The 25,430-nt window shown below is 35.6% G+C and overlaps 1 protein-coding gene across 5 annotated transcripts in view; it reads left to right on the top strand.

The window, feature by feature from the left end:
* The window catches only part of LOC136037366 (mediator of RNA polymerase II transcription subunit 4-like), a 63,433-nt gene that overhangs the window by 28,518 nt on the left and 9,485 nt on the right, over window positions 1-25,430 (top strand). The window contains exons 1-3 of one of the 5 annotated variants that reach the window (XM_065720086.1): window positions 3-146; window positions 8,638-8,746; window positions 21,412-21,531. In XM_065720086.1, the coding sequence (XP_065576158.1) occupies window positions 91-146; window positions 8,638-8,746; window positions 21,412-21,531 (285 nt within the window). In that variant the 5' untranslated portion in view covers window positions 3-90. Of the gene's footprint in view, window positions 1-2; window positions 163-8,637; window positions 8,747-21,411; window positions 21,532-25,430 lie in introns of those variants that run through there. The other 4 variants (XM_065720088.1, XM_065720091.1, XM_065720089.1 and 1 more) reach the window with 4 other exon arrangements.

Raw genomic sequence — 25,430 nt, forward strand, 5'->3', positions numbered from 1 at the left:
AATCATGCGAAGTAATAGCTTTTTTAATTTTTTAGTTCTCATTTATGCAGTTATTCCTTTCTAATCGCTAGAAGAAGCAGAAGATAAAAGATGGCAACAAAATTTCAACTTGTTAGGAGTCTTGATGACTTTGAACTTCTAGTAAAGTAAAGTTTTTAGTATGTAAACTTACGGGTAAATTACTAGATAATATTAGGATAAAATTGTAGTTTATCTACCTTTTTGTATTGGAAAGAGGTTAGATTAGGAAAATGAATGAATCCACAGCCTAGGCCTACTCTGGAAAGGTAGCCTATTCCAAGCTTCCATGTTAACCCTCTTCTGATCTCTAAGTCTTAAAAATTTGAATGAAATTCTTGTTTAGCTACGTTTTGCCATTTGGAAAGGGGTTGGATTAGGGAAATGGCACTTTCAGGGATTGGTTCATTGACTGAATTGTGTCCTGGAAAGGTAGGCTATTTTGAAGTACTTGTAAAATTCTAGTTAATTGACTTCTTGCTATCTCAGAAAGGGTTTAGGTTAGGAAAAATGAACTTTTCAGGGATGAATCTACAGACTAAAGTGTGTCCTGAGAAGGTATTTTGAAGCAACTACCTCCACTCCTTCTACCTTTAGAGGGCCCTGACCTTTGACGACCTTTAAAAATATGTGTGTTTTAAAAGTGAAATCTTGCAAAATAGATCTTCTGCTTAATTGAAGTACAACAAAATTGTTTTCAGCTTCATAACTTTGCTCAATTCCATTTTATAAGGTTTTAAAGATATGCAAATACATTCCCTAAATTTTGAAAAAAACATCAATATGGCTCAAAATTCTACTCAAATAACAGGAATTGCATTTTCAGATCTAAAGGCAGAGAAAAAAGCCTGTCATGTAGGCAAATTCCAGGGCCCTCTATAGGGAGAAGGAGTGGAGGTGGGTACTTTAAAATACCTTCCTAGGACATATTTTAGCCTATAGGCCCATCCCTGAAAGTTTCATTTTCCTAACCTAAACCCTTTCCGAGATAGCAAGAAGTCAATTAACTAGAATTTTACCAAAGTACATACCTCCATTCCTTTTCCCTCTAGAGGGCAATGATCTTCAAAACCTTTGGGTTATGAAAATGAAACCTTGCAAAACAGACCTTTGTCTTAAATTAAATACATTTAAACTGTTTTCAGATTCACAAATTAGCTCAATGCCAATTTATAGGTTTCAAAATCCTGCAAATATACTTCCAGAGCTTAGAAAAAAAACAATTGAAACAAGTTTAAATTCCACAAAAATAACAGGATTTACATTTTCCCAACTAAAACCAATGACAAAGTAACTATTAACTGTAAATTAGGATAGATGTTTGTTTTGTGAAAATTTCAATGTTGTTTTGTCAAAACCTGTCTAGACCTGTAAATTTCAATCAGTAGGCAAAATCTTGATAAAATTCTAAACTAGCTAGCCTACTTTTCACTATCCTGGAAAGTGATTAGGCCTAGGTTAGGAAAATAGAACTTCCAGGGATGGATCTAAAGACTAAAATATGTCATAGGAAGATGTTTGAAGTACCTACCTTGGTAATTGTTTAGTTTTGTCACAAACTGTCTAAACTTGAAACTATGCTGCACCATACTATGGCTCTTAGAAATACTAATTCTAGAAGTGCATCCATTTCTGGTTGACCCTCCTCCTCCCTGGGGCAACCTAAAATGTGTAAAGTGGGCAGGGTTTTGAAACCAAGGGGAAAGTTGGGTTGTATAAACTTGTCAGTATATCTTTTGAAAATGGTATCTTCCCTAGTGCTTTAAAGTGTGCTTATATTGTTATGCTTTTTAAAGGTAGATCACAGAATGACCCTGCTAGCTATCATGCTATATATCTTTTATCAATGTTTATTAATTTTTTTTTTAATCCTATGGCTTCTTGACTTCTTGATTTTCTTAATTCAAAACTTTTTTTCATGATTCACAGTTTGGTTTTTAGGCAAAGGACTCAACTGAGCATGTATGTGTGAATATCTTGAATTATATACTTACATCTCTTGACTTAGGGCTGATACCTGCTGCTCTTTTTCTTGTTGTATAAAAAGAATTTGTTTCAATAACAGACAAGAATACCATCCCACATTAGAATATGATGGAGTACTTATTCTTGTGCTCTAACATATTTAACTGGTCAAGTTATCTTGGTTGATTCTCTCATTTCCAAGCCATCTGAAATAGTTTGGTGTTCCTCAAGGACCTGTGATTGGGCTTATACTTTTTATTTTATGTTAATGACCTCATAAATATGGTTAAAAATCACATTCTACTGAAGTATTGGAATATGCTGCTTTGTTGTTTTAATTTTCATATTGCTATGTATCAGTGTGTAGTTTTGCTAGGAGTAGAGCAAGATTTTTTTTTCTTAGATATGTATGTGACTAGTTAGGTACAATTTTGCCAATTTGTTTATGAGTTTTGCTTTTTGTGGCTGTTGTAGGTTCATTGAGTGGACTGCATTAGAGTTTAGTATAAAGAGGAACATATTAGGTGTTAATTTATTTAGATTTTCATCTGGCTGTTTGTTGATGATTTCATTAATTCTCAATAATGCTTCTGATTTGTTTCTACTTGGGAGGGGTGGCCAGTCTTCTATCATTGATAGAAGATGATAGAATGATAGAAGATGATCTTCTATCATTAGTTGCAGAGGCTAGATGGTTTGTCGTTGGTGATTCTCTCAGATAAGAATGTGAGCTGGGTTGTTTTGAGGAAGGAGTCTTATGGGGGGTGCTTGATGCTTTTGGTAGAATGGGTGGTCTGTGGGTGAAAGTGTTGGGTGGTTTCATAGAGTTTTTGGTCTGGTGGGATTGAGCTGCATTTGCTTCCATTGCTGCAAATAGGTAAGGTTTGGATATTTCTGTTGCTATTTGGAGTGTTAGTGCTTGTTTTTCATATACAGGGCATAAAGTTTTGTTGGAAGAATCACGGGGACCTTTGCAGTTGATACATTTTGGCTGATCATTTTTACCATTTGTCATTCCAGTGGGGTGGGAGCTTTTACAATTATTGCATACATATAATATTTCACTGCATGTGTTTTTTCTGTGTCCTAGTTTTAGACATTTTTGGCATTGGATAGGTTTTGGCTTGTAGTGCTTGTGGGGTTTCCTTTGTCCAAAAAGGAATATCTGACCCAGGTTATTATTTTCTTCTCTTGGTGTGAATAAGAAAGCCTTGCTTAACTTTTGGCCATTGACATCCAGTTTACCCAATTAGGTTACATCAGCAACTGGGATTGGGTTACCAGTTCTGTCAGAAAGCCCCTCCTTTAGCTCCTGAATACATATGTCTGGAGGGATGTTGTACACTACTATTTTGGTTTGGGGTCCTGAGAGCGGATTTTATTGAGATGTTAACAAGAGATTTCTGTTGTGTATCTGCTGATTTAGAATCTTGAAGGGCTATTAGTAGAAATATATCACAGTTAATTTTTAACAAGAACATTGATTTTAACAGTTCAAAAATGGCAACTCTTAATAGAGCTATCTTTTTTATCTCAAAGGGGGTATCTGCAGTGATTTTTAAGTATATTCCAATTTTCTGTGAGGGAAGAGTTGGATCTTGGGGAGCAGAATTATTTTTGATTGGGGAGATTTTTTTTCCTTTTTTTGGAGCTCCTTGATAAGATCTCTTGAAATTCAGTGTCATTATTGTCCTGGATAGTGACATACGCCCCCACTTCCACCATTGTAGTATTCAATGACCCATCATGTGAGATTTGAGAATGACTTGGCCCGGCAAGAGGTTGAAGGTTTTTGGTAGTACTTGGGTAGGGTTGGGGGGGACTTTTTTGGGGGGTGTTCTATGCATTGTCTATTGGAATAAGCTTTGATACAAGTAAAAAGAGAAGAAAATTGATATTATAATACCAGACTGTCTGCACTCTTTCAAAAGGGAGAACTTCACCATCCACACAAAACCACCACAGTGTAGTCTAGAAGATGGTTTGTGGCACAATTGATTCAGTTTACTGCTTATAAGTCAAGGCAAATATCACAAGAAATATTTATTATAAATTTCTTAAATTCTATCAAGAAAAAGTCAATATGGCTACATTTTGGAGAAGACAAAATATATCTTGATGCTTTGGTGCTGATCCCAACTTTTTTTTGCTAAAAAAGAACCAAGTTATGACAGTTTGAACATTACAAAGCAAAAAAAAATTTTGGGAGCTCGTTTGTGTCAAAAACAGGAAAGTGATTGGATTTAATATCCTTTTCTTATCTGGGTGTATCAAACAGTTTGTGGTAACAAAGTGTAGTAAGGAGAGAACCAGCTCAATAGTAACCAAAACTCTAAAAAAGCGGAATTTTGATACTAATAATTACATCAAAAGAACTGCATGTTAATGCTGATTTTAAATGTGTAAGTTTCATCAAGTTTAATCATACTCATCAAAAGTTACAAGCCTGAGAATTTGCTGAATTTGCTTAATTTTAGAAAATAGGAGGAAACACTACTTAGCCTACAAGTCATAGAATGTTAACAAAAATCCCACCATCAGACTCTTTTTGCCACAAGTCAGATCACAGATGCATGTTAATTTTTTTTCATGGGTGATCATATCAAGCCAGTGGTCCTAGAATGTCGCGTAAGGGCTCATTCTAACGAAAATTAAAAGTTCTAGTGCCATATTTAAGTGACCAAAAAATTGGAGGACATCTAGGCCCCCTCCAATGCTCATTGTTTTCTCAAAGTCACTGGATAAAAGTTCTGAGATAGTTATTTTGTTCAGTTTAGTCAAAAAACCAAAAAAATATGTCTTTGGGGGTGACTTAATCGCCCACAGTTCCCATGGGAGGAGCTGCAAGTTACAAACTTTGACCAGTGTTTACACATAGTAATGGTTATTGGGAAGTGTACAGACACTTTCAGGGGGATTTTTTGGTTGGGGGGTTGAGGGGAGGGGTTACGTGGGGGGAAATTTCCATGGAGGAATTTTTAATGGGGAAAGAGAATGTCCTTGAAGGGGGCACAGGATATTTTAGTATTTTTTTAAAGAACAATTAAAAAAAAATATGAAAAAGTTTCTTCAACTGGAAGTAAGGAGCAGCATTAAAACTTAAAATGAACAGAAATTATTACGCATATGAGGGCTTCACCTCCTCCTAATACCTTGCTCTTTAAACTAAAGTAATTTTATTAATTTCAACTATTTATTCTATGGCCTTTGTGATTCAGGGGTCATTCTAAAGGAATTGGGAAAAAAATTGAGCTTTAGTGTAAAGATCAAGGTATTGACAAGAGGGAGATACGAATTTAGAAGTTAGATTTGTAAGTTATTTTCGTAATTTACATAAATTTTCATTGATAAATACGTTCGTAAAATTTAAAGTTCTAGTTACCTTTATAAGTACCCAAAAAATTGGAGGGTAACTAGGCCTACTCTCCTGCTCCTTTTTATCGAAATCATCTGATCAAAACTATGAGAAAGCCATTTAGCCAAAAAATTAATTAATATGCAAATTTTGTTTTAATTATTCATATTGGGAGGGCCAAAATCAAAACATGCATTAATTCAAAAACGTTCAGAGATTAAATTTAAAAAAAACTAGTTTTTTTTTTAACTGAAAGTAAGGGGCGACATTAAAACTTAAAACGAACAGAAATTACTCCGTATATGAAAGGGACTCTTCCCTTCTCAACGCCCGCTCTTTACGCTAAAGTATTTTACTGTTTTAAAAGTAGTGTTGAGAGAAAGAGTCAAACTTTAGCGTAAAGAGCGGGGTGTTGAGGAGGGAACAGCCTCTTTCATATAGCCTACAGAGTAATTTCTGTTCGTTTTAAGTTTTAACGTCGCTCCTTACTTTCGCTTAAAAAAAAACTAGCTTTTTTTTATTTAATTTGATAAGGTGTCTAAGTTTTCGCTTTGTCAAAATATAACGACGGCTTGAAAGAATGGTGTTCTGAGTCATGACGAAACAGAGCTATCCTTTTTTGAAGGAAAATTTTGACAATGGTTTAAAAATTCCCATGTCAAATCACCAGTGCCTTTACCTTAAAATTAAATAATAAAAAACAAGTTTTTTTAACTGAATGTAAATAGCGACGTTAAAACTTAAAACGAACAGAAATTACTCCGTATATGAAAGGGGTCGTTTCCTCCTCAACGCCCCGCTCTTTACGCTTAAGTTTTTACTGTTTTAAAATGTAGAATTAATCGAAAGAGTTAAAGTTTGAAAGCGTAAAGAATGGGGCGTCGAGGAGGGAACAGCCCTTTCATATATGGAGTAATTTCTGTTCTTTTTGAGTTTTAATGTTGCTCCTTACTTTCAGTTAAAACAAACTTTTTTTTATTTAATTTCTGAACGTTTTTGAATTAATGCCTGTTTTGATCTTAGGTCTCAGCACATAAATAATTAAAACGAAATTTGCATATTAATTTTTTGGCTAAATATCTTTCTCATAGTTTTAATCAGTTCACTTTGAGAAAAAAGGAGCAGGGGAGGAAGCCTAGTTTCCCTCCAATTTTTTTATTACTTAAGAAGGCAACTAGAACTTTTAATTTTTACAATCGTTTTCATTAATAAAAAATATACGTAACTTACGAATTAACTTACATAACTAACTTCTATATTTTTATGTTTTTATTACGTATCTGAGGGGGGTTTACCCCCTTGTCAATACCTCGCTCTTTACACTAAGGCTTAAATTTTGTCCCAATTCCTTAAGAATGATCCCTGAATCACAAAGGCCATAGAATAAATAGTTGAAATTACTAAAAATACTTTAGCGTAAATAATGAGGTATTACGAGGAGGTGAACCCCACATACGTGTAATAATTTCTGTTCGTTTTTAATTTTAATGCTGCTCCTTATTTTCAGTTGAAAAAAACTTTTTTTATTTATTTTTTTCATTGTTTTTTTAATATAATGCTAGAAAATCTTGCGTCCCCCTTCATTGAAATTCTCTTCCCCCATGACAAATTCCTCAGGAAAAAAGAGATTCCCCAACTATAAGGTCATTCCTTAGGGCAAAATCAATCAGAAGCAATCCCGGTTTTGTTTCTTGCACCTAGACCATATTGGCCATGAACTTGTGGGCTGGAAGATTAGTCGTTTCCTACTTTAGTGTTAAAGTCTCCAAGCAAAAACACAAGGTCATGACTTGCCTATATCTTTGATTACAGCTTGAAGTGATCAGTAAAACTTTTTCTTCACCAGTGGTTTCATTTGTTGGGACGTAGCAAACAACAACTGGCAATTTAGTATATGTTCTCAAAAACTTTATAGTTAATATTCTGGGGGGTACAGGAGTCCATTTTTGGGGTGACTTGTGGATCTGCTTTGGCATGATCATGGAAATTTCGGCTTCTTGGTTATTTGGTGGTCACTGTGTATATGATGGCATGGTCAGAATCAAGTTCCCAAACCAGTCCACCACACTTCTGACAATGTTGATAAGTCTAGGTGGTAATCCCTCTTCTTTTATTGTAAGATTATATTCCAAAAACCAAACTTCAGGCTATTATTCGCTTTCATAAATTGTGTCTTTGGGTGCGCTGGTGCTGTTATCATTAAGGGGTTCAATATGAGGCTTAGTCTTGATAATTAAGTTGCTGATTGTTTCCCCTGAGGGCATATATATAAGGCTGGTCTTTGTTTATGATCCAAAGTCAAAACAGCAAGCTATTTGAGATGGTTTTGGAATGTGATTTTGTTGTATTTATGTTGCCATTAAAATCACCAATTAGTAACAAATCAGATCTATTTTTTACAAATCCTAGTGATCAAGCTTTCCAGCAAGACAAAAGTCTTAGTAAATGCAGTAAAAGAAAGCATATTGCTCCTATTATGCGTTTTGTAAAAATTAATCAAAACAACATCACCTTTTCTGATCGCGAGATAATGATCATCAGATTAAGATCCATGGCATGACAATAGCTTCAGTAAGGATGCAAATCATAAAAACAGGAACTTGCAATCCATCTGAGTCACAGTTTTGGAGAAGATCAGTAATATTGGGATGGTTAACTAAGGATTTTGGCCGGTATGCTTCAGACAAAACTCAAACAGGGTACATAGATATAAACAGCTCCCTTTGGATCACATACACAAGAAATATAAAAAAACGTTTGCTGCATATTATATAACTATGTCATTCTCAGCGCATGCGTCAAGTTCAAAACAGGTGAATCAGGAGAAATTTTGCTGCATACTTTAAAGAGGAACAGGCAAATGGCTCGATACAGCCTGGCATATGACAGAGTAAACAAGTCAATGACACAGTTAAAGAAAAACTTAGGTCAAGAACTCGCTTGGGATAAATTATGACCTCACTGAAATGAATGCAGACAGGGAATTGTAGTTAGATGTTAAATCATTGAACGCTGAATCAAAAGTTATTAAGAATACACACATACACAATCAACCATAAAGAATAATCCATGGACAGGCAGTCGTGTCGTCAATAAGTATAAGTCGTCATTTACCAAACAATAAAAACAGTAAAGACAAATAATTCAGAGGCAACAACCCAACACAAGGGCTCATCAGGAGAATACACACTTGTCTATAGGGTTTCGGCACTTTAATAATATTTTATTTTTAAATATTAATATAATATTATACTTTTTTTTAGTGTTCTGTTATAATCACACCTTGTTTTTCTTTGTAGAGAACTGATAGAAGTTGTGACATCCCAACGAGCAAACCGAACCCAAAGTATTAAAGAAATTGTTGATACTATGCTTTTTCTTGACAATAATATGAAACAGTTGCTTGAGGTATGTGAAAGTCTTTTATTCTTCATTTTTAAGAACCACTTTACTGCTGTCAAAAATCTTTTGCTTGTTTAGAATGTTCTGTAAATAATACAAATTTAAAAACTTTTTATAAGCACTAAGAAAGAAAATATGGAAAGTGTGAATAAAAAATGTAAAAAAGTAGTAACACGAAACCATTCCATGAGCAACAAAATACTGCCTTTTAAGGAGTGTTCATACGCGTGTCTACTCCCGCTTATATGTCTTGACACAGGCCTATCTAAACTTCAAGATTCAGACAGTTTTGTTCATATATTAAGGTTAGTTTGTATCCTTCATCAACTTATAGCCAGTTATCCAGCTCTTGGGCCTACAACATTGCTTCTTTAATTTTGTATTCTAGAAAGTGGTAATCTGGGTTAGTCCATACAGGCGCGTATAACTCAATCCCAATTTAAGTCTCAATTCAGCCTTTGACTAATTAACACAAAAAGAGTTACATGTTACTTTTTGGATATAATCCCATGGATATTAGGTAAATTTTCATTGGGTGTATTCAGCTCTGCCTTCCTTTGATCCTGCCCGCACATTTTGTCATCAGTCGATGCTAGTAATTTATCTTTCACCATCATATTCAGCTCCCAGCTTTCACAGCTTACTAAGAATGGATATATACTTGCTTCCCTTTATTCATAATTTATTTCTTTTTTTCATTCATTCTTGTTTTTAACTCCATAGTATAATTAAAAACAGCCTTCTTACATCTTCACTACCTCCCTCTTCTATTAGACTAGCTCTATCAAATATGAACTGCCTGTTGTTCAGCTGCTCACCGGGTAGGATAGCAATCTATCTTTCACCATTCTACTCAGTTCCCAGCTTTTAAATCTTGGTAAGATTGGGCAACAAGAGCACCATCCCCATCTTGCTTCAGGTTCATTTACCTCCCCCCTGGAAAATACCCCGGAAATAACTCCCCGTTGAAATCCCCCCCCCCCCCCCCGGAAAATAAGGCTTTTCAAATGTGGGAATTTTATTTGAACTTTGTTTTTTTTTTTCGTAGAGGGAAGAAATTTTGATACTTGTATATTACGCGCCACACAGTCAAGTTTACGCTGTGTAAAACTCGAGAACAAACCGGTTTCTTTGTTAGTTTCTTTCAGCTCAGCATGAGAGAAGACAAAGATAAGTGACAAAATAGATGGGAAATATGTAATTTGGTAAACAAATACAAAGTAAAAACAATAGGGAAAATCTTTTCAAGACAGTGGAAATCAGTTCTGTGAATCTTTCGGCCCTATGTCCAAAGGCCGTCTTCAGCACAATACGAGAACAAGAGAGAAAATATGTATATATAAATAAACTTACATTAAATTGTGAGAATTAAAACTAAATAATGTTCTTACTTCAACGAAGTTCAACCAGGACTAGGTAAAAAACATGCTAATATTATCAATCAGCAAAAATTTTTAGAATCCTGTAGAAATGAAAACCCTATTCCCAAGTCTTTAAGATATAAATTACATTTAAATACCCGGAAAGAAGCGCAATTCGCCCATACACTACAGTTGAAAACCTTAGTCCATATTATTAGGGACAAAAAACAGAAACGACATATAATTTCTTCAGAGAGAAAATCGTTGGAAACTTTTTTGCTGGAAAACCTGTCCACTGTTGATTTTGCTCAAGTTGTTAGATTAGAAAAGACTTTGTTTAGCCACGATTTTCACTTGTCCAAGGGACGCCTCTATAAAAAATTGGAAGGCTTGCGAAATGAATCTTCGATGAGAAACCGTATTTATTCTCCAAGATTCACTCCTGGACCTGCTATTGTTAACCTCTCTTCTAAAACATTGGAACCCCAGGAAATCGAAACACTGGAAAAAGGTCCAAAATTCTCTTTTCTACTGAAACAGGTTCCTGTGGCAGATATAGTAGTCTCTTTATGCGGCAGATATAGAAGTCCTGGTTGAACTTCGTTGAATTAAGGATGCTAAGGCTGTTTTTAAAAAAGTTTTTAAATACCATTATTTAGTTTTAATTCTCACAATTTAATGTAAGTTTATTTATATATACATATTTTCTCTCTTGTTCTCGTATTGTGCTGATTTCCACTGTCTTGAAAAGATTTTCCCTATTGTTTCTACTTTGTATTTGTTTGCTATGGAAAGGCAGTGTGGTCTTCGTCGCTATTTTATGTAATTTGGTCTATATAATTGCACATAAGGGGGGGAGGGGTTAAGTGTTTTGGACAGTTTGAAGTCAGAAAATGATTCTTATTTCACAATATGCAGAATAATTGTACACAACACATTTTGCATGTTGACCCGCTATACTTTACCCCACCTTTTCTGTTTAAGTTTCATTTATTTATTAATGGTTATTTTTTTTTAATTTAACTTTATTTCTACTTATTTTGGTTAAATGTAGCTCTTTACTTTTCTTTGATAAGCCTTTTTGTGGAAAAGTTTTAAAAATTAATTCATCTTTTAGAACCTTTTTTTTTTTTGCAGAAATTTTTAAGTCTTATTGGTTTCTTCCCCATACCCCTCGATTTTTTTTTGAATTCGTTCTTATTATTGCGTATTCCTAGACTAGAGCCTGCATCGAATTAAAGTTTAGGACTTTTTTCCAGACTTTTTTTTCCAGCTCCCAAGTGCAAAGTAGTGGAATTTTCTTTTTTTTTTACGAGAAGAATGATCACGGATTTTTTTGTTATTTTATTTATTTTTATATTGTTTTTTTTTGTCCCCAAGGGTGATCGCATGGAAATAATTATCATAGATTACCGGGAAAGGGTTCATTCAAAAGGAAATTAAAAGTTCTATTGCCCTTTTAATTGACAAACAAGAGCTAAGAGCTCATATGGCACTTGTGACCGGGCAAGAAGAGCTAAGAGCCAAGAGCTCATATGGTATGAGCTCTAACACAATTCTAAGAGTCAATAGATGGATTTAAAAGGAAAATCAGAGGCTTAATGCCGGTCAGGATTTAAAATAAGAACTCTGAGTCACGATGTCCTTCCTTCTAAATATCAAAATTCATTAAGATCCGATCACCCACTCGTAAGTAATAAATACCTAATTTTTTATGGCACTTGGTATTAACCAAGTGACATATAGCAATCGCCAATTCAGTCGGTCCCGGTTTTGCTACTTTAGGCACTTCCAGGTAAGCTAGGACGATGAAATTTGGCAAGCGTATCAGGGACCGGACCAGATTAAATTAGAAATAGTCGTTTTCCCGATTTGACCATCTGGGGGGGGGAGTAGGGGGCCGGTTAATTCGCAAAAAATAGAAAAAAAATGAAGTATTTTTAACTTATGAGTGGGTGATTGGATCTTAATGAAATTTGATATTTGGAATGATATTGTGTCTCAGAGCTCTTATTTTAAATCCCGACCGGATCTGATGACATTGGGGGGAGTTGGAGGGGGGGAACCTAAAGTCCCGGTTTTGCTACTTTAGGTACTTCCAGGTAAGCTAGGACGATGAAATTTGGCAAGCGTATCAGGGACCGGACCAGATTAAATTAGAAATAGTCGTTTTCCCGATTTGAACATCTGGGGGGGGGAACCCGGCTAATTCGAAAAAAATAGAAAAAATGAAGTATTTTTAACTTATGAGCGGGTGATTGGATCTTAATGAAATTTGATGTTTGGAATGATATTGTGTCTCAGAGCTCTTATTTTAAATCCCGACCGGATCTGATAACATTGGGGGGAGTTGGAGGGGGAAACCTAAAATCTTGGAAAACACTTAGAGTGGAGGGATCGGGATGAAACTTGAAGGGGAAAATAAGCGAAAGTTCCAGATACATGATTGACATAATCGGAACTGATTCGCTTTCTTTGGGGTAGTTGGGGGGGAGTAATTCTTAAAAATTAGAAAAAATGAGGTATTTTCAACTTACGAACGGGTGATCGGATCTCAATGAAATTTGATGTTTAGAAGGATATCGTGTCTTAGAGCTCTTGTTTTATTACCAGAACGGATCCGCTCTCTTTGGGGTAGTTGGGGGGGGGTTAATTCTGAAAAATTAGAAAAAATGGGGTATTTTTAACTTACGAACGGGTGATTGGATCTCCATGAAATTTAATATTTAGAAGGGTATTGTGTCTCAAAGCTCTTATTTTAAAATCCTGACCGATCTGGTGACATTGGGGGAAGTCTGGGGCGGGAAACCTAAAATGATGGAAAACGCTTAGATTGGAGGGATTGGGATGAAACTTGGTTGGAAAAATAAGCAGAAGTCTTGTATACGTGATTTACATAATTGGAACGGATCCGCTCAATTTTTTTTTGGGGGGGGGGGGGGTAATTCTGAAAAATAAGAAAAAAATGACGTATTTTAACTTACGAAGGAGTGATCGGAATCTTCATGAAACTTCATATTTAGAAAGACCTCGTAACTCAGATATCTTATTTTAAATCTCAACTGGATCAAGCCTAATTGGGGGGGGGGTAGTTGAGGGTACCGGAAATCTTAGAAAATACTTAAAGCGGTGAGATCAGGATGAAACTGGATGGGAAGAATAGAAACCTGTCTAAGATACGTGACTGACATAACTGGACCGGATCTGCTCTCTTTGGTGGAATTGGGGGGGGGGGGTTATTTTGAAAATTGAGGTATTTGTAACTTACGAAAGGGTGACCAGATCTTAATGAAATTTGATATTTAGAAGGATCTTGTGCTTTAAAGTTCTAATTTCAAATTCCGACCAGATCCTGTGACATTCGGGGGAGTTGGAGGGGGAAACCGGAATTCTTGGAAAACATGAAAATTGGGGTATTTTTATCTTACGAATAGATGATTGGATCGTAATGAAATTTGATTTTTAGAAGGAATTCAAGTCTCAGAGCTCTTATTTCACATCCCGACCAGATCTTTTGACATTGGGGGGAGTTGGAGGGGAAATCTTGGAAAAACACTTAGAGTGGAGGAATCGGGATGAAGCTTGGTGGATAGAATAAACAAATGTCCTTGATACGTGATTGACAGAATCGTACTGGATTCGCTCTCTTTGGGGGAGTTGGGGGGGGAGGGGGTTCAGTGATTTGGCGAGTTCGGTGCTTCTGGACGTGCTAGGGCGATGAAAACTGGTAGGCATGTCAGGGAGCTGCACAATTTGACTTGATAAAGTCATTTTCCCAGATTCGACCATCTGGGGGGCAAAAGGGAGAGGAAAAATTAGAAAAAATTAGGTATTTATAACTTACGAGTGGGTGATCGGATCTTAATAAATTTTGATATTTAGTAGGACTTTGTGACTCAGAGCTCTTATTTTAAATCTTGACCGGCATTAAGCCTCTTATTTTCCTTTTTAAATCAATCTATTGATTCATAGAATTTTGTTACAGCTCATACCATATGATCTCTTGGCTCTTCTCGCCTCGTCACAAGTGCCATATGAGCTCTGAGCTCTTGTTCCTCTCCCTTTAGCCCCCCAGATAGTCGAATCTGAGAAAACGACTTTATCAAGTCAATTTGTGCAGATCCCCGAAACGCCTACCACTTTTCATCGTCCTAGCACGTCCAGAAGCACCTGACTCGCAAATCACTGAGCCCCTGCCCCCAACTCCCCCAAAGAGAGCGAATCCAGTACGGTTCCGTCAATCACGTATCAAGGACATTTGCTTATTCTATCCACCAAGGCTTCATCCCGATTCATCCACTCCAAGTGTTTTTCCAAGATTTCCCCCCCTCCAACTCCCCCCAATGTCAAAAAAATCTGGTCGGGATTTGAAATAAGAGCTCTGAGACATGAATTCTTTCTAAATATCAAATTTCGTTAAGATCTGATCACCTATTCATATGATAAAAATACTCCAATTTTCACGTTAACTAAGAATTCCGGTTCCCCCTCCAACTCCCCCCAATGTCACAGGATTGGTCGGAATTTAATATTAGTACTTTAAAGCACAATATCCTTCTAAATATCAAATTTCATTAAGATCTGGTCACCCTTTCGTAAGTTACAAATACCTCAATTTTCAAAATTAACACCCCCCCCCCCCCCTACTCCACCAAAGAGAGCAGATCCGGTCCGGTTATGTCAGTCACGTATCTTAGACAGTTTTTATTCTTCCCATCCAGTTTCATCCTGATCTCTCCGCTTTAAGTTTTTTCTAAGATTTCTGGTCCCCCCAACTGCCCCCCCCCCCCAGTGACTCTGGATCCGGTTGAGATTTAAAATAAGAGATTGGAGTTACGAGGTCCTTCTAAATAAGAAGTTTCATGAAGATCCGATCACTCCTTCGTAAGTTAAAAATACGTCATTTTTCCTAATTTTTCAGAATTACCCCCCCCCCCCCAATAGAGCGGATCCGTTTCAATTATGTAAATCATGTATCTCTGACTTCTGCTTATTTTTCCCACCAAGTTTCATCCCGATCCCTACACTCTAAGCGTTTTCCAAGATTTTAGGTTCCCCCCAAGCTCCCCCCAATGTCACCAGATCTGGTCAGGATTTAAAATAAGAGCTTTTAGACACGATATCCTTCTAAATATCAAATTTCATTGAGATCCGATCACCCGTTCGTAAGTTAAAAATACCTCATTTTTCTAATTTTTCAGAATTAACCCCTCCCCCAACTACCCCAAAGAGAGCAGATCCGTTCCGGTCATGTCAGTCTTGTATCTAGGACTTGTGCTTATTTTTCCCACCAAGTTTCATCTCGATCCCTCCACTTTAATTGTTGTCCAAGATTTTAGGTTTCCCCCTCCCAATGTCACCAGATTCGGTTGGGATTTAAAATAAGAGCTCTGAGACACGATATCCTCCTAAATATCAAATTTCATTGAGATCCTATTACCCAATCGTAAGTTAAAAATACCTCTTTTTTTATTTTTTCAGAATTAACCCTCATCTCCCCCAACTACCCCAAAGAGAGCGGATCCTTCCAAAATTCAAATTTCATTAAGATCTGATACTTCTATTTTTCTATTTTTTCCGAATTAACGGACCCCCCACTCCCCTCCAGGTGGTCAAATCGAAAACGACTATTTCTAATTTAATCTTGTCCGGTCCCTGATGCGCCTGCCAAATTTCATCGTCCTAGCTTACCTGGAAGTGCCTAAAGTAGCAAAACCGGGACCGACAGACCGACAGAATTTGCGATTGCTATATGTCACTCTCCCATCCCCGTTTTTCCTCAATGTCGACCGATATAAATTTTCAAAATTCTGAGATAGTTATTTTGTTCAGCATAGTTGAAAAGTCTAATAGCTGCTGTTGCGGATTACATGACTCCCGACAGTCCCTAGGGAAAGGTATGTAAGTCATAAATTTTATCCATTGTTTACGTATACCATTGTTGGGAAGTATACAGATACTTTTTTTGGGGGGGGGGGTGAATTATCTGTTACGAGGATTTTCCACGGGGAGGGAAATCTCCAGATGGGGAAATTTACGCTAGAGAAATTTGCAAGAATTCTTATACGAAGTTATTTTTATTTGTCTTACTTTATCTTTGCCAACTTAATTTTGCATGTACAGATGTTAAGGAGAATCATCCACGGGGAGTTTTTTTACCGGGTTGGAATTGTCTGAAATGTATCTCTCCGTAGGGGGCGGGAATCTCCCACGAGAGAAATTTTCCATTGGGAACTTTCTGCGGTATCAACTTTCTACTAAGGAGTAGAGTTGGGGCTACTTGTGAGAAAACATTTCCACAGAGGAGAGGATTTAGAGGATTTCTGGTATGACTTTAAAGCAATCAGAAACTTAAGTCTTTTTCAAATAAAAATGCCCTACGAAAGAATTTTCCCCTGAAATTTTCCGAGTGGAATTTTCCACTGGAATGGGATTGTCTGGGGGAATTTCCCTGAAGGGGGGAGGTATTTTAAGTGGAAAGAACTCTTTGTGAAGGAACTTCCCATGAAGGGGGAGCTGTATTTTCTGGCATTGTATCAAAACGATCAGAAACTAAATTTTTTAAAAAAAGTTTCTTTGACTGAAAGTAAGGATCAACATCAAACAGTTCGTGGTCATCACTCTGTAGTAGTACACACTGTAACATCAAACTGTAGTAAGGAGCGACCCGGCTCAATAGTAAACTAAACTCTAAAAAACGGAATTTTGATGCTAAAATATACATCAAAAGAATTAGATTTTTATGCTGATGTTAAATATATAAGTTTCATCAAATTTAGTCTTTGTCATCAAAAGTTACGAGCCTGAGAAAATTTGTCTTGTTTTGGAAAATAGGGGGAAACACCCCTTAGAAATCATAGAATCTTAACGAAAATCACACCATCGCATTCGCCGTATCAGAGAACCCTATAGCAAAAATTCCAAGCCCCCTATCTACAAAAATGTGGAATTTCGTATTTTTTGCCAGAAGACAAATCACGGGTGCGTGTTTATTTGTTGTTTTTTTTGTTTTGTTTTTTTCCCAGGAGTCATCGTATCGACCGAGTGGTCCTAGAATGTCGCAAGGGGGCTGATTCTAACGGAAATGAAAAGTTCTAGTGCCCTTTTTAAGGGACCAAAAAGATTGTAGGGCACCTAGGCACCCTCCCACGCTAATCTTTTCTCCAAAGTCAACGGATCAAAATTTTGAGATAGCCATTTTGTTCCGCATAGTCAAAAACCATAATCACTATGTCTTTGGGAATGACTTACTCCCCCAGAGTCCCTGGGAGAGGGGCTACAAGTTACAAACTTCGACCAGTGTTTACATATAATAATGGTTATTGGGGAATTGTACAGACGTTTTCAGGGGATTTTTTCTAGTTTTGGGGGTGGGGTTGAGGGGAGGGGGCTATGTGGGAGGATCTTTCCTTGGAGAAATATATCATGGGGGAACAGAAACTCAATGAAAAGGGCGCAGGATTTTCTAAAATTACTATAAAAAAAAACAATGAAAAAATAAACATGGAAAAGTTTTTTCAATTGAAAGTAAGGAGTAGCATTGAAACTTAAAACGAACAGAGATTATTACGCATATGAGGGGTTCTAAAATACTTTAGCATAAAGAGCGAGGTATTTAGGAGGAGATAAATACCTCGCTCTTTATGCTTTAGTATTTTTAGTAATTTCAACTATTTATTCTACGGCCTTTCTGATTCAGGGGTCATTCTTAAGTAATTGGGACAAAACTTACGATTTCGTGTAAAGAGCAAGGTATTAACGAGGGCACAAACCCCCTCATATACATAATAAAAATTTAAGAATATAAAAGTTTGTTACGTAAGTTAATTCTTAAGTTACGTATATTTTTTACTAATAAAAACATTCGTTAAAAATTTAAATTTATAGTTGCCTTTTTATGTAACCGAAAAATTGCAGGGCAACTAGGCCTCCTTCCCCACCCCTTATTTTTCAAAATCGTCTGATCAAAACTAAGAGAAAGCCATTTAACCAAAAAAGGAATTAATATGCAAATTTCATTTTAATAATTTATGTGTGGAGAGCCAAAATCAAACATGGATTAATTCAAAAACATTCAGAAATTACATAACAAAACTAATTTTTTTAACTGAAAGTAAGGAGCGACATTAAAGCTTAAAACGAACAGAAATTACTCCGTATATGAAATGGGTTGTCCCCTCCTCAACGCCTCGCTATTTACGCTAACGTTTTTAATTGTTTTAAAAAGTAGAATTTTGGCCAAAAGTGTGGCCAACAGAAATTATTACATATATGAACGGGGTTGTCCCCTCCTCAAGACCTCGCTCTTTACTCTAAAGTTTTGACTTTTCTCCCGATTCTTTAAGAACGACACCTAAAACATAAAGGCCGTTCAATTAGAATAATATGATATTTTTTAGTTTCTAACAAAATCTTCAATGTAAAGAATGAGGTCTTGGGGAGGGGGCAGCCCGTTTCATATAAGCAATAATTTCTATTCGTTTTAGGTTTGATGTTGCTCCATATTTTCAGCTGAAAAAAACTTCTTTTTTTTTATATTTAGAATCAGAAAAATACATCCTAGACCAAAAAGACACATTTTGAGATTGCTGGTTTTGTGCTCATTTTCGTGTTTTTATCAATGTTTTGAGAATTCATCCCCAACTCCTCTCTAATGATCTCATATAGCCCTAGGCTGAAGAAAAAAGTAATTCATTAATTAAATTGATTAATTAAATCAATTACTTAAATTGAGTAAAAGTAGAAAAAAGTAATTCATTAATTCAATTGATCAATTAATTAAATTGAGCAAAAGTAGAAAAAGTAATTCATTAATTGACGAACACTGATTCAAAATAAATAAAGATGGGGAGCATATTATAAAGTAAGAGTTCCGTAATTTCTTTGGTTACTTCTTTCATAGCCTAGGGCTATATGAGACCATTAGAGGAAGGCTGGAGATGAGTTGTTGAAACCGTGACAAGACTATGAATATGAGCATATAGTTAGCAATCTTATGCCTCTTTTTGCTCTAGGATGTCTCCTTTTGAAGAGCTACTATTTGTAACCTTTACCAATTGATGTTCTCAAACTGTTTTATTGCTCCAGAGATTGTAAATCTTTTTTTTTCTTTGATGAATGAATGAATTTTTCCATAAAATAATACAAAACAATTCTCACTTGGGGGGGGATTACTCCTCATAATATTAATGTTGCTTTTGAAAAAATAGGAGAGATCGACTGTCTTTATTTTATGAAGGTTTTAATTACGGCGTTTCTGACTATGAGTGTCAGGAATGTCATCAAATAGTTGTAAACTTGTTTTTTAACTTTATGCATTCTTTGAGTTACAAGGAGAATAAAATTTATTTTACAACCTTTGTTTCTAGATTACAAAATGAAGCAGTGGATAGTCAGGTCAATGAACTGCCGGGTATAGAAGGGAAGGGGGGGGTACCAGAAACAGGGATTGCTTAACATATATTAATTCATTTTTTGGGAATAAAAACTGATTTTCTACAAATGATATTCTTAAGCAATATCATTTGGTTCAGCAAAACAATAAAATGATTCATTATGAGAATACAAAAAATGGATACTACGATAATGGTTGTAAGCTTACTTCTTCACTTTATGTTCTTTGCTTCACAAGGAGAATAAAAGCCCATGCGTGAGCTGCTAAAAAAACTAAGGAGTGGATATTCAGATCAATGAACTCTGGATCACTAGAGAAAGGGAATGCTTGGCACATAGCAGTTCATTTTTTAAGGTGATTAAAACTCATTTGCAATCAAATACATTGCTTAAAAATAGTAATCGCTTCTTATAATGAAAAAAGAAATCACCAATGCAACAGCACAAACACATAAATAAAAATACAGCATAAAAAAAAGAAAGACAGAAGGAGAAAGGAAGACTGCTTTCCTACTTTAGTAATTAATAAGATAAGAACTTGAATGAGGCCTTAACCCTACTCATCCATACTATCACATAGGCCAAACAGCATAGCCGTACACAAACAACCATAAAGAATAATCCATGTACAGGCAGTCGTGTCGCAAGTAAGTTTAAGTCGTCATTTGCCAAATATTAAAAACAATAAAAAAGACAAATAATTTCAGAGGCGACAACCGAACACAAGGGCTCATCAGGATAATACACACTTGCCTATATAATAGAAGTAAGTATAATATTGATTACTATTACCAAAAGCTTACACATAATATTTAATTAATTATTTATTATGTCTATCTCTCCAGAAATATTTTCTTGCCAGTTGCACCATTGTATGTTTTGATGTCAAATCGTTGTTTTTTGTGTCTCTCAAGCTGTTGGACTGTTTAAGTATTTTTTTTTATTTTTTTCATTTTTTTTCACCCAACACAAGGCCTCATCAGGAGAATACACACTTGCCTATAGGGTTTCGGCACTTATGTTACAATAAAATATCAAACTAAAAAACTTTATCGTAAAGAGCGAGTTGTTGCGGAGGAGGCAATCCCCTTCATATACGCAATAATTTTTGCTCGTTTTAAGTTTTAATCTTGCTCCTTACTTTCAGTTGAAAAAACTTGTTTTGTTTATTAATTCGACATAAAGACCAGTTTTGTATGAAGTTATTTTACCACAAATTAATTTCTAGGCCACTCTTGTAAGCTCGCTTCCCACTTTATAAAGTCTTTGAGTGAAAAGGGTAGTAAGAGTTATGTGCAAGCTTTGATTTTATGGTTAAAAATGAAGCAGTAAATATTGTTTAAGAAATAGTAATTGCTTTTTATGCAAAGCTAAAATTTCACCTTTTGAAATAAAAGTAATACATTCTTAAAGGTCACAAAAAAAGGCAAGAAAACGTAAGTAGTGGACTGATAATAGCATGATCTATTCTCAGTATTGATACAAAAGAAAATACCTGAAAGTGATAAAAACTAGTTTTCTAAACTGTTTCAGCTTAAGTCTGGAATAAGGTCTGATTTTGAAAGATTATAAATCCAAGCTGAATTCCACATATCTGGTCAGGCATGCGTATATTTGAATTGTGGCTTGGCTAGGAATTGTCGGCTTTCGGCATCAAGACTAGACACTGGTTGATGAGAAGGAAGGGAGAATTTTGTTTCTAGTAAAAAGAGCGGCCTAACCTCCCCCCCACTAAAAATTTCTACAGTTTTCCCCTTTTTCCTAAGATCTATACATGTGTGCATCAATACGGATACTCTACTTTTGTCCAACTTCTATTTTCGCTGTGTGGATAGACCACAATAAGACTATCCGAAAGTATTCTTTCTAGGGCTGAACTCTATGCCAATGGCTTATTTACTTTTTGTTTTGTTTTAGAAAGCAGAAGAACAAGTTGAGGTTCACCAGAAAGTCATTGCTTTACAGGCTGAGATAAACCAAATGGATAAACTGACAAATGAACTTCAAAAGCAGCTATCAGACGCAGAACAACTTCTGGTAAATATGTTGAAGTTTAATGAAACTCGTCCTGTTACTATTAATACCTGTACACCTATTGGCCCGACCTTAAGGTAGAGGGGAGCAAGTTTAGTTTTTTTTTTTGTGTATATGGTGGGTGGAGTCACAATGGGAAAGTGCGAATTCTAGTCCATCATTGTTCTATTTTTCGGGGGGGGGGGGTCGTTAAAGCCAATGGCAAGTTCAATTTCATTGTTAATGTCAAGTTAAAGATAGAAGTAAAGTATCGTTTAATGATAAAGAAATCTTTCAAGACAAATAGACAGAACAATCTGAAAATATATTCAGTCATGGTACAGCTGTAGAAAATAATATAGGGGAGAAGGATAAAATTTTTGACGGTTTGAATGTAAAAGGAGGAGGAGGAGGTAAAAATAGTTGAAGAAGATGATATTGATGGGTCCAATATTACTTCAGGCTTAGTTTAATCGTAAACAAAATGAAATTACCTCAGATAAAAGTTGGGCTGCCAGCCTCCTTAAGCCAAATTAAAAACTAGAGTCATCGGTGCCTATTATGAAAAGTGTTTTCTTTTAATATGGCTGTCAAAAAAAAAAAAGAAAAATGTTAATCGTGTTTCCAGACAAAAATTCTGAGAATAAATACAGTAGGATAATAAATCTAGTTTATCCTTTTTTTTCTTTTTTTTTGTCACTGATTTGTCGTTTTTATTCCAAGCCAGTTAAAAGTAGAGGAATCTGATACATTTCTAAATGTCATTTTATATGTCAGTTGGCAAGTTTTGAAAGCAAGACAAGTTTTCCTCCTTATTATAAGGTGTTTTTGACTACTTTGAGTTTAATTAAAATTTTTATGCCACTCTTTAGTGATTTTTACTTCGTGTATTTTGGACTTTTACGGTCCATGTGCATTCATATGGCGCCATAATCATTCCGAAGGAATTTTTGCGTATTCTGATTGATTAGTTTAGCATATTTTAACCTTTTTCGTTATTTAATACAGACTTAAAGGAAGGTGTACTATTTTTATTTCAAGCAATTCTTTTCGCGTTTTTCACTCAGAATTATGACTTTAGAATATTTAGTAGTTTTTGGGGGAGACGATTTACTAGGGAGGGAACCCAATAATTACTGCCTGGAGAGGAAAGTCCTAAATCCAATAGAATAAAAAAAAACTAAGATTAGCTAAAACTCAGACGAATGTTTTGGGGTATAGAGTCCTGATACATTATTATCATTGTTTTTATTATTATTATTTCTCTCTACACTTAATTTAAAATAATTAGTCTTTATTGCTTGTTATTTTCTTATGTTTTTAACTTATTATATTGTAATTGTTTTTGGAATAGGAGGATTTGGCATAAAAATTTTCCTCTTGGAAAAGTTGAGAAGATTGACAAATAAGTGTGACAAAAATAAGTAACAATATGCTACAGAAAATAGTAAAGAGAGAGAGAGAGAAATTAAAACGAAGACACTGAGAAACTAAGAGTCAAAGATAAAAATGACAGAAACCCAATTATTAGGTAGCGGTTCCTGTGGAACTAAGCCTTCGTCTAACGGAACCCCCTGCAACTCTGCCCATTTAACTGAACCTTCTCCCGACTTAATCCCTGTTTCATTGAACCTCGTTGAACACAACCCTCACTGAATTAAACCATCATGCAACTTAGTCCCCGTTTAGCTCAACCCTAGCAACTCTACCTCCTTATAATTCAAGCTTTAGGATAGGTTGAATTCGCTGGGAGTAGACTTAAATAAGGGTTGAATAACACAGTGGATGAGTTGAATAGGGTTGAGTCAAACGGGTTACGGTTGAACGAATGTTCAGTTAAATGGGTTCAGTGTAACCAGCATCTCTTAAACAGGGGGCTTGTTACAGATAGGCTACACGATTAGGAGATACGCATAATCGTATAAAGGAATTTTTTTCACGAATGTTTTTACAACCTGAGAAAATGTTTGTCTTTACTATAAAATATTATCTGTTATTTCCCGCTTCAAAAAAAGAATCTTGCCTCAACATAACTCCATCTACTGATCATTATTTAGTGATACGTTAATCTCCATAATGTGAAGATTCGTGTTCTTTCCTGGTTACGCTGTGATTGCAAAGTATTTTTTTTTTCTTCAATGGAACAAATTCTGTCCTCTACCCCACCTGAAAAACCGTGGAAAGGTTTCTTCATATGTGCTCTCAAATATTCACCAGTTTTTGTAAAGATCTCTAACGACGCCGCTTGGATACTCAAGGAGACACTTAGGCTCCTGCTTACGATAGTATACCCAGGGGACTCAGAGATTGATTGGAGTCAATGTGCAGTTTGTGTAATTGCTTCCCTGACTACACAAGTTGACGATATATTTTCATTTTATTTTATTTGTTATCGGATGATTTTGGGAAAAGAGGGGCCTGTTTGCCCTCTAATCTTTTTGGTCAATCAAAAAGCGTACTAGAACTTTTAATTTCAGTTCGAGTTAGCCCTCTCACGAAGTTTTAGGACCACTGGGTCGATGCGATTGCCCCTGAAAAAAAAAAAGACAAACACGCATCCGTGATCTTTCTTCTGGCAAAAAAAAAATACAAAATTCCTCATTTTTGCAGATAGAAGCTTGAGACCTCTACAGTAGGGTTTTCTAATACGCTGAATCTGACAGTATGATTTTCACTCTAATTCTATGACTTTTAGGGGTTGTTTTCCCCTTTTTTCGAAAATCAAGCAAATTTTCTCAGGCTTGTATTTTATATTATTTGTAAATTGAAAGGTTGTGGTTTCAGATTTTTATTTTTATTTTTCATTATTTTCAGGGTACGAATGTCAGTTGTTTAGTTATAGCTGGAAAACCTGAACACGTTTTTCACTTTTCAACCTCTCCTGTGCGAAATGTATTCTAAATTGAGTATTGCCTTTTGAATGACGTCAGCGATAGCGTATACCGACTTTATTTGAAATGTATGCACACATAAGTGGGAAAAGTTAAAAATGGATTTTGAGTTTTTTGGGGTTTGTTAAAGAACTGATTTGTAAGCACTTAAGTTTCTTGCTTGGCAAAGAAGGTAAGGAAACAATAATTGAAATTATTTTCCCAAAATCATCCGATCAAAATTTTGAGATAGCCATTTTGTTCATCCATATTTGAAAGGCCCAACAACTATGCCTTTCGATATAACATGACCCCTCCCCTCGAAACAGCTCCAGGGGAATGGGAGTGTATTTGTCATTGTTTACGGATAGTATTTGTTATTGGGGAAGTATTTATAAATTTTCGCATAAGGGAGAGTATTTTCTGCTGGTGATTTTTTTACGGGGTAAATTTCTATGGGAGGGAAGTTTCCAGGGGATAAAATTGTCGAAGGAAATCATACACTGATGGAATTTGCCAGAATTCCTAAACAAAATTCTTTTTATATGTCTTGCTTTCTCTTTTCTGTCTCAATTTTCCTTGTGGAATTGATAATGGTAATTATCAGGGGTAAGTTTTCACCGAGGTTGAATTTTCGAGAGAAAACTTCCGTGAAGGGGGGGGGGATTTCGCCGTGGTGGTGGGGCCAGATTTACGGCACTATTTAAAAATCGATCAGAAATTAAATAAAAAAAAAATTCAACTGAAAGTAAAGAGCAGCGTTAAAACTAAAGTTAAAACAGAAATTATTATGTATATGAAAGGGATTGCCCCTACTCAACACCTTACTCTTTACGCTAAATTTTGAATTTTGTCCCAATTCTTTAAGAACGGGTTCTGAAACACAAGGGTTGTTTAGTTAGAACAATAAGGAGCTTTTTTAAAAGTACTAAAAAACTTCAGCCCAAAGAGCTCAGTGTCGAGGAGGGGGCAATCCCCTTAGTATATGTAATAATTTCTGTTCGTTTTAAGTTTTAATGTTGCTCCTTACTTTTAGTTGAAAAAAACTTTTTT

The sequence above is a fragment of the Artemia franciscana genome, chromosome 16, assembly GCF_032884065.1.
Source record: "Artemia franciscana chromosome 16, ASM3288406v1, whole genome shotgun sequence".
Taxonomy (NCBI): domain Eukaryota; kingdom Metazoa; phylum Arthropoda; class Branchiopoda; order Anostraca; family Artemiidae; genus Artemia; species Artemia franciscana.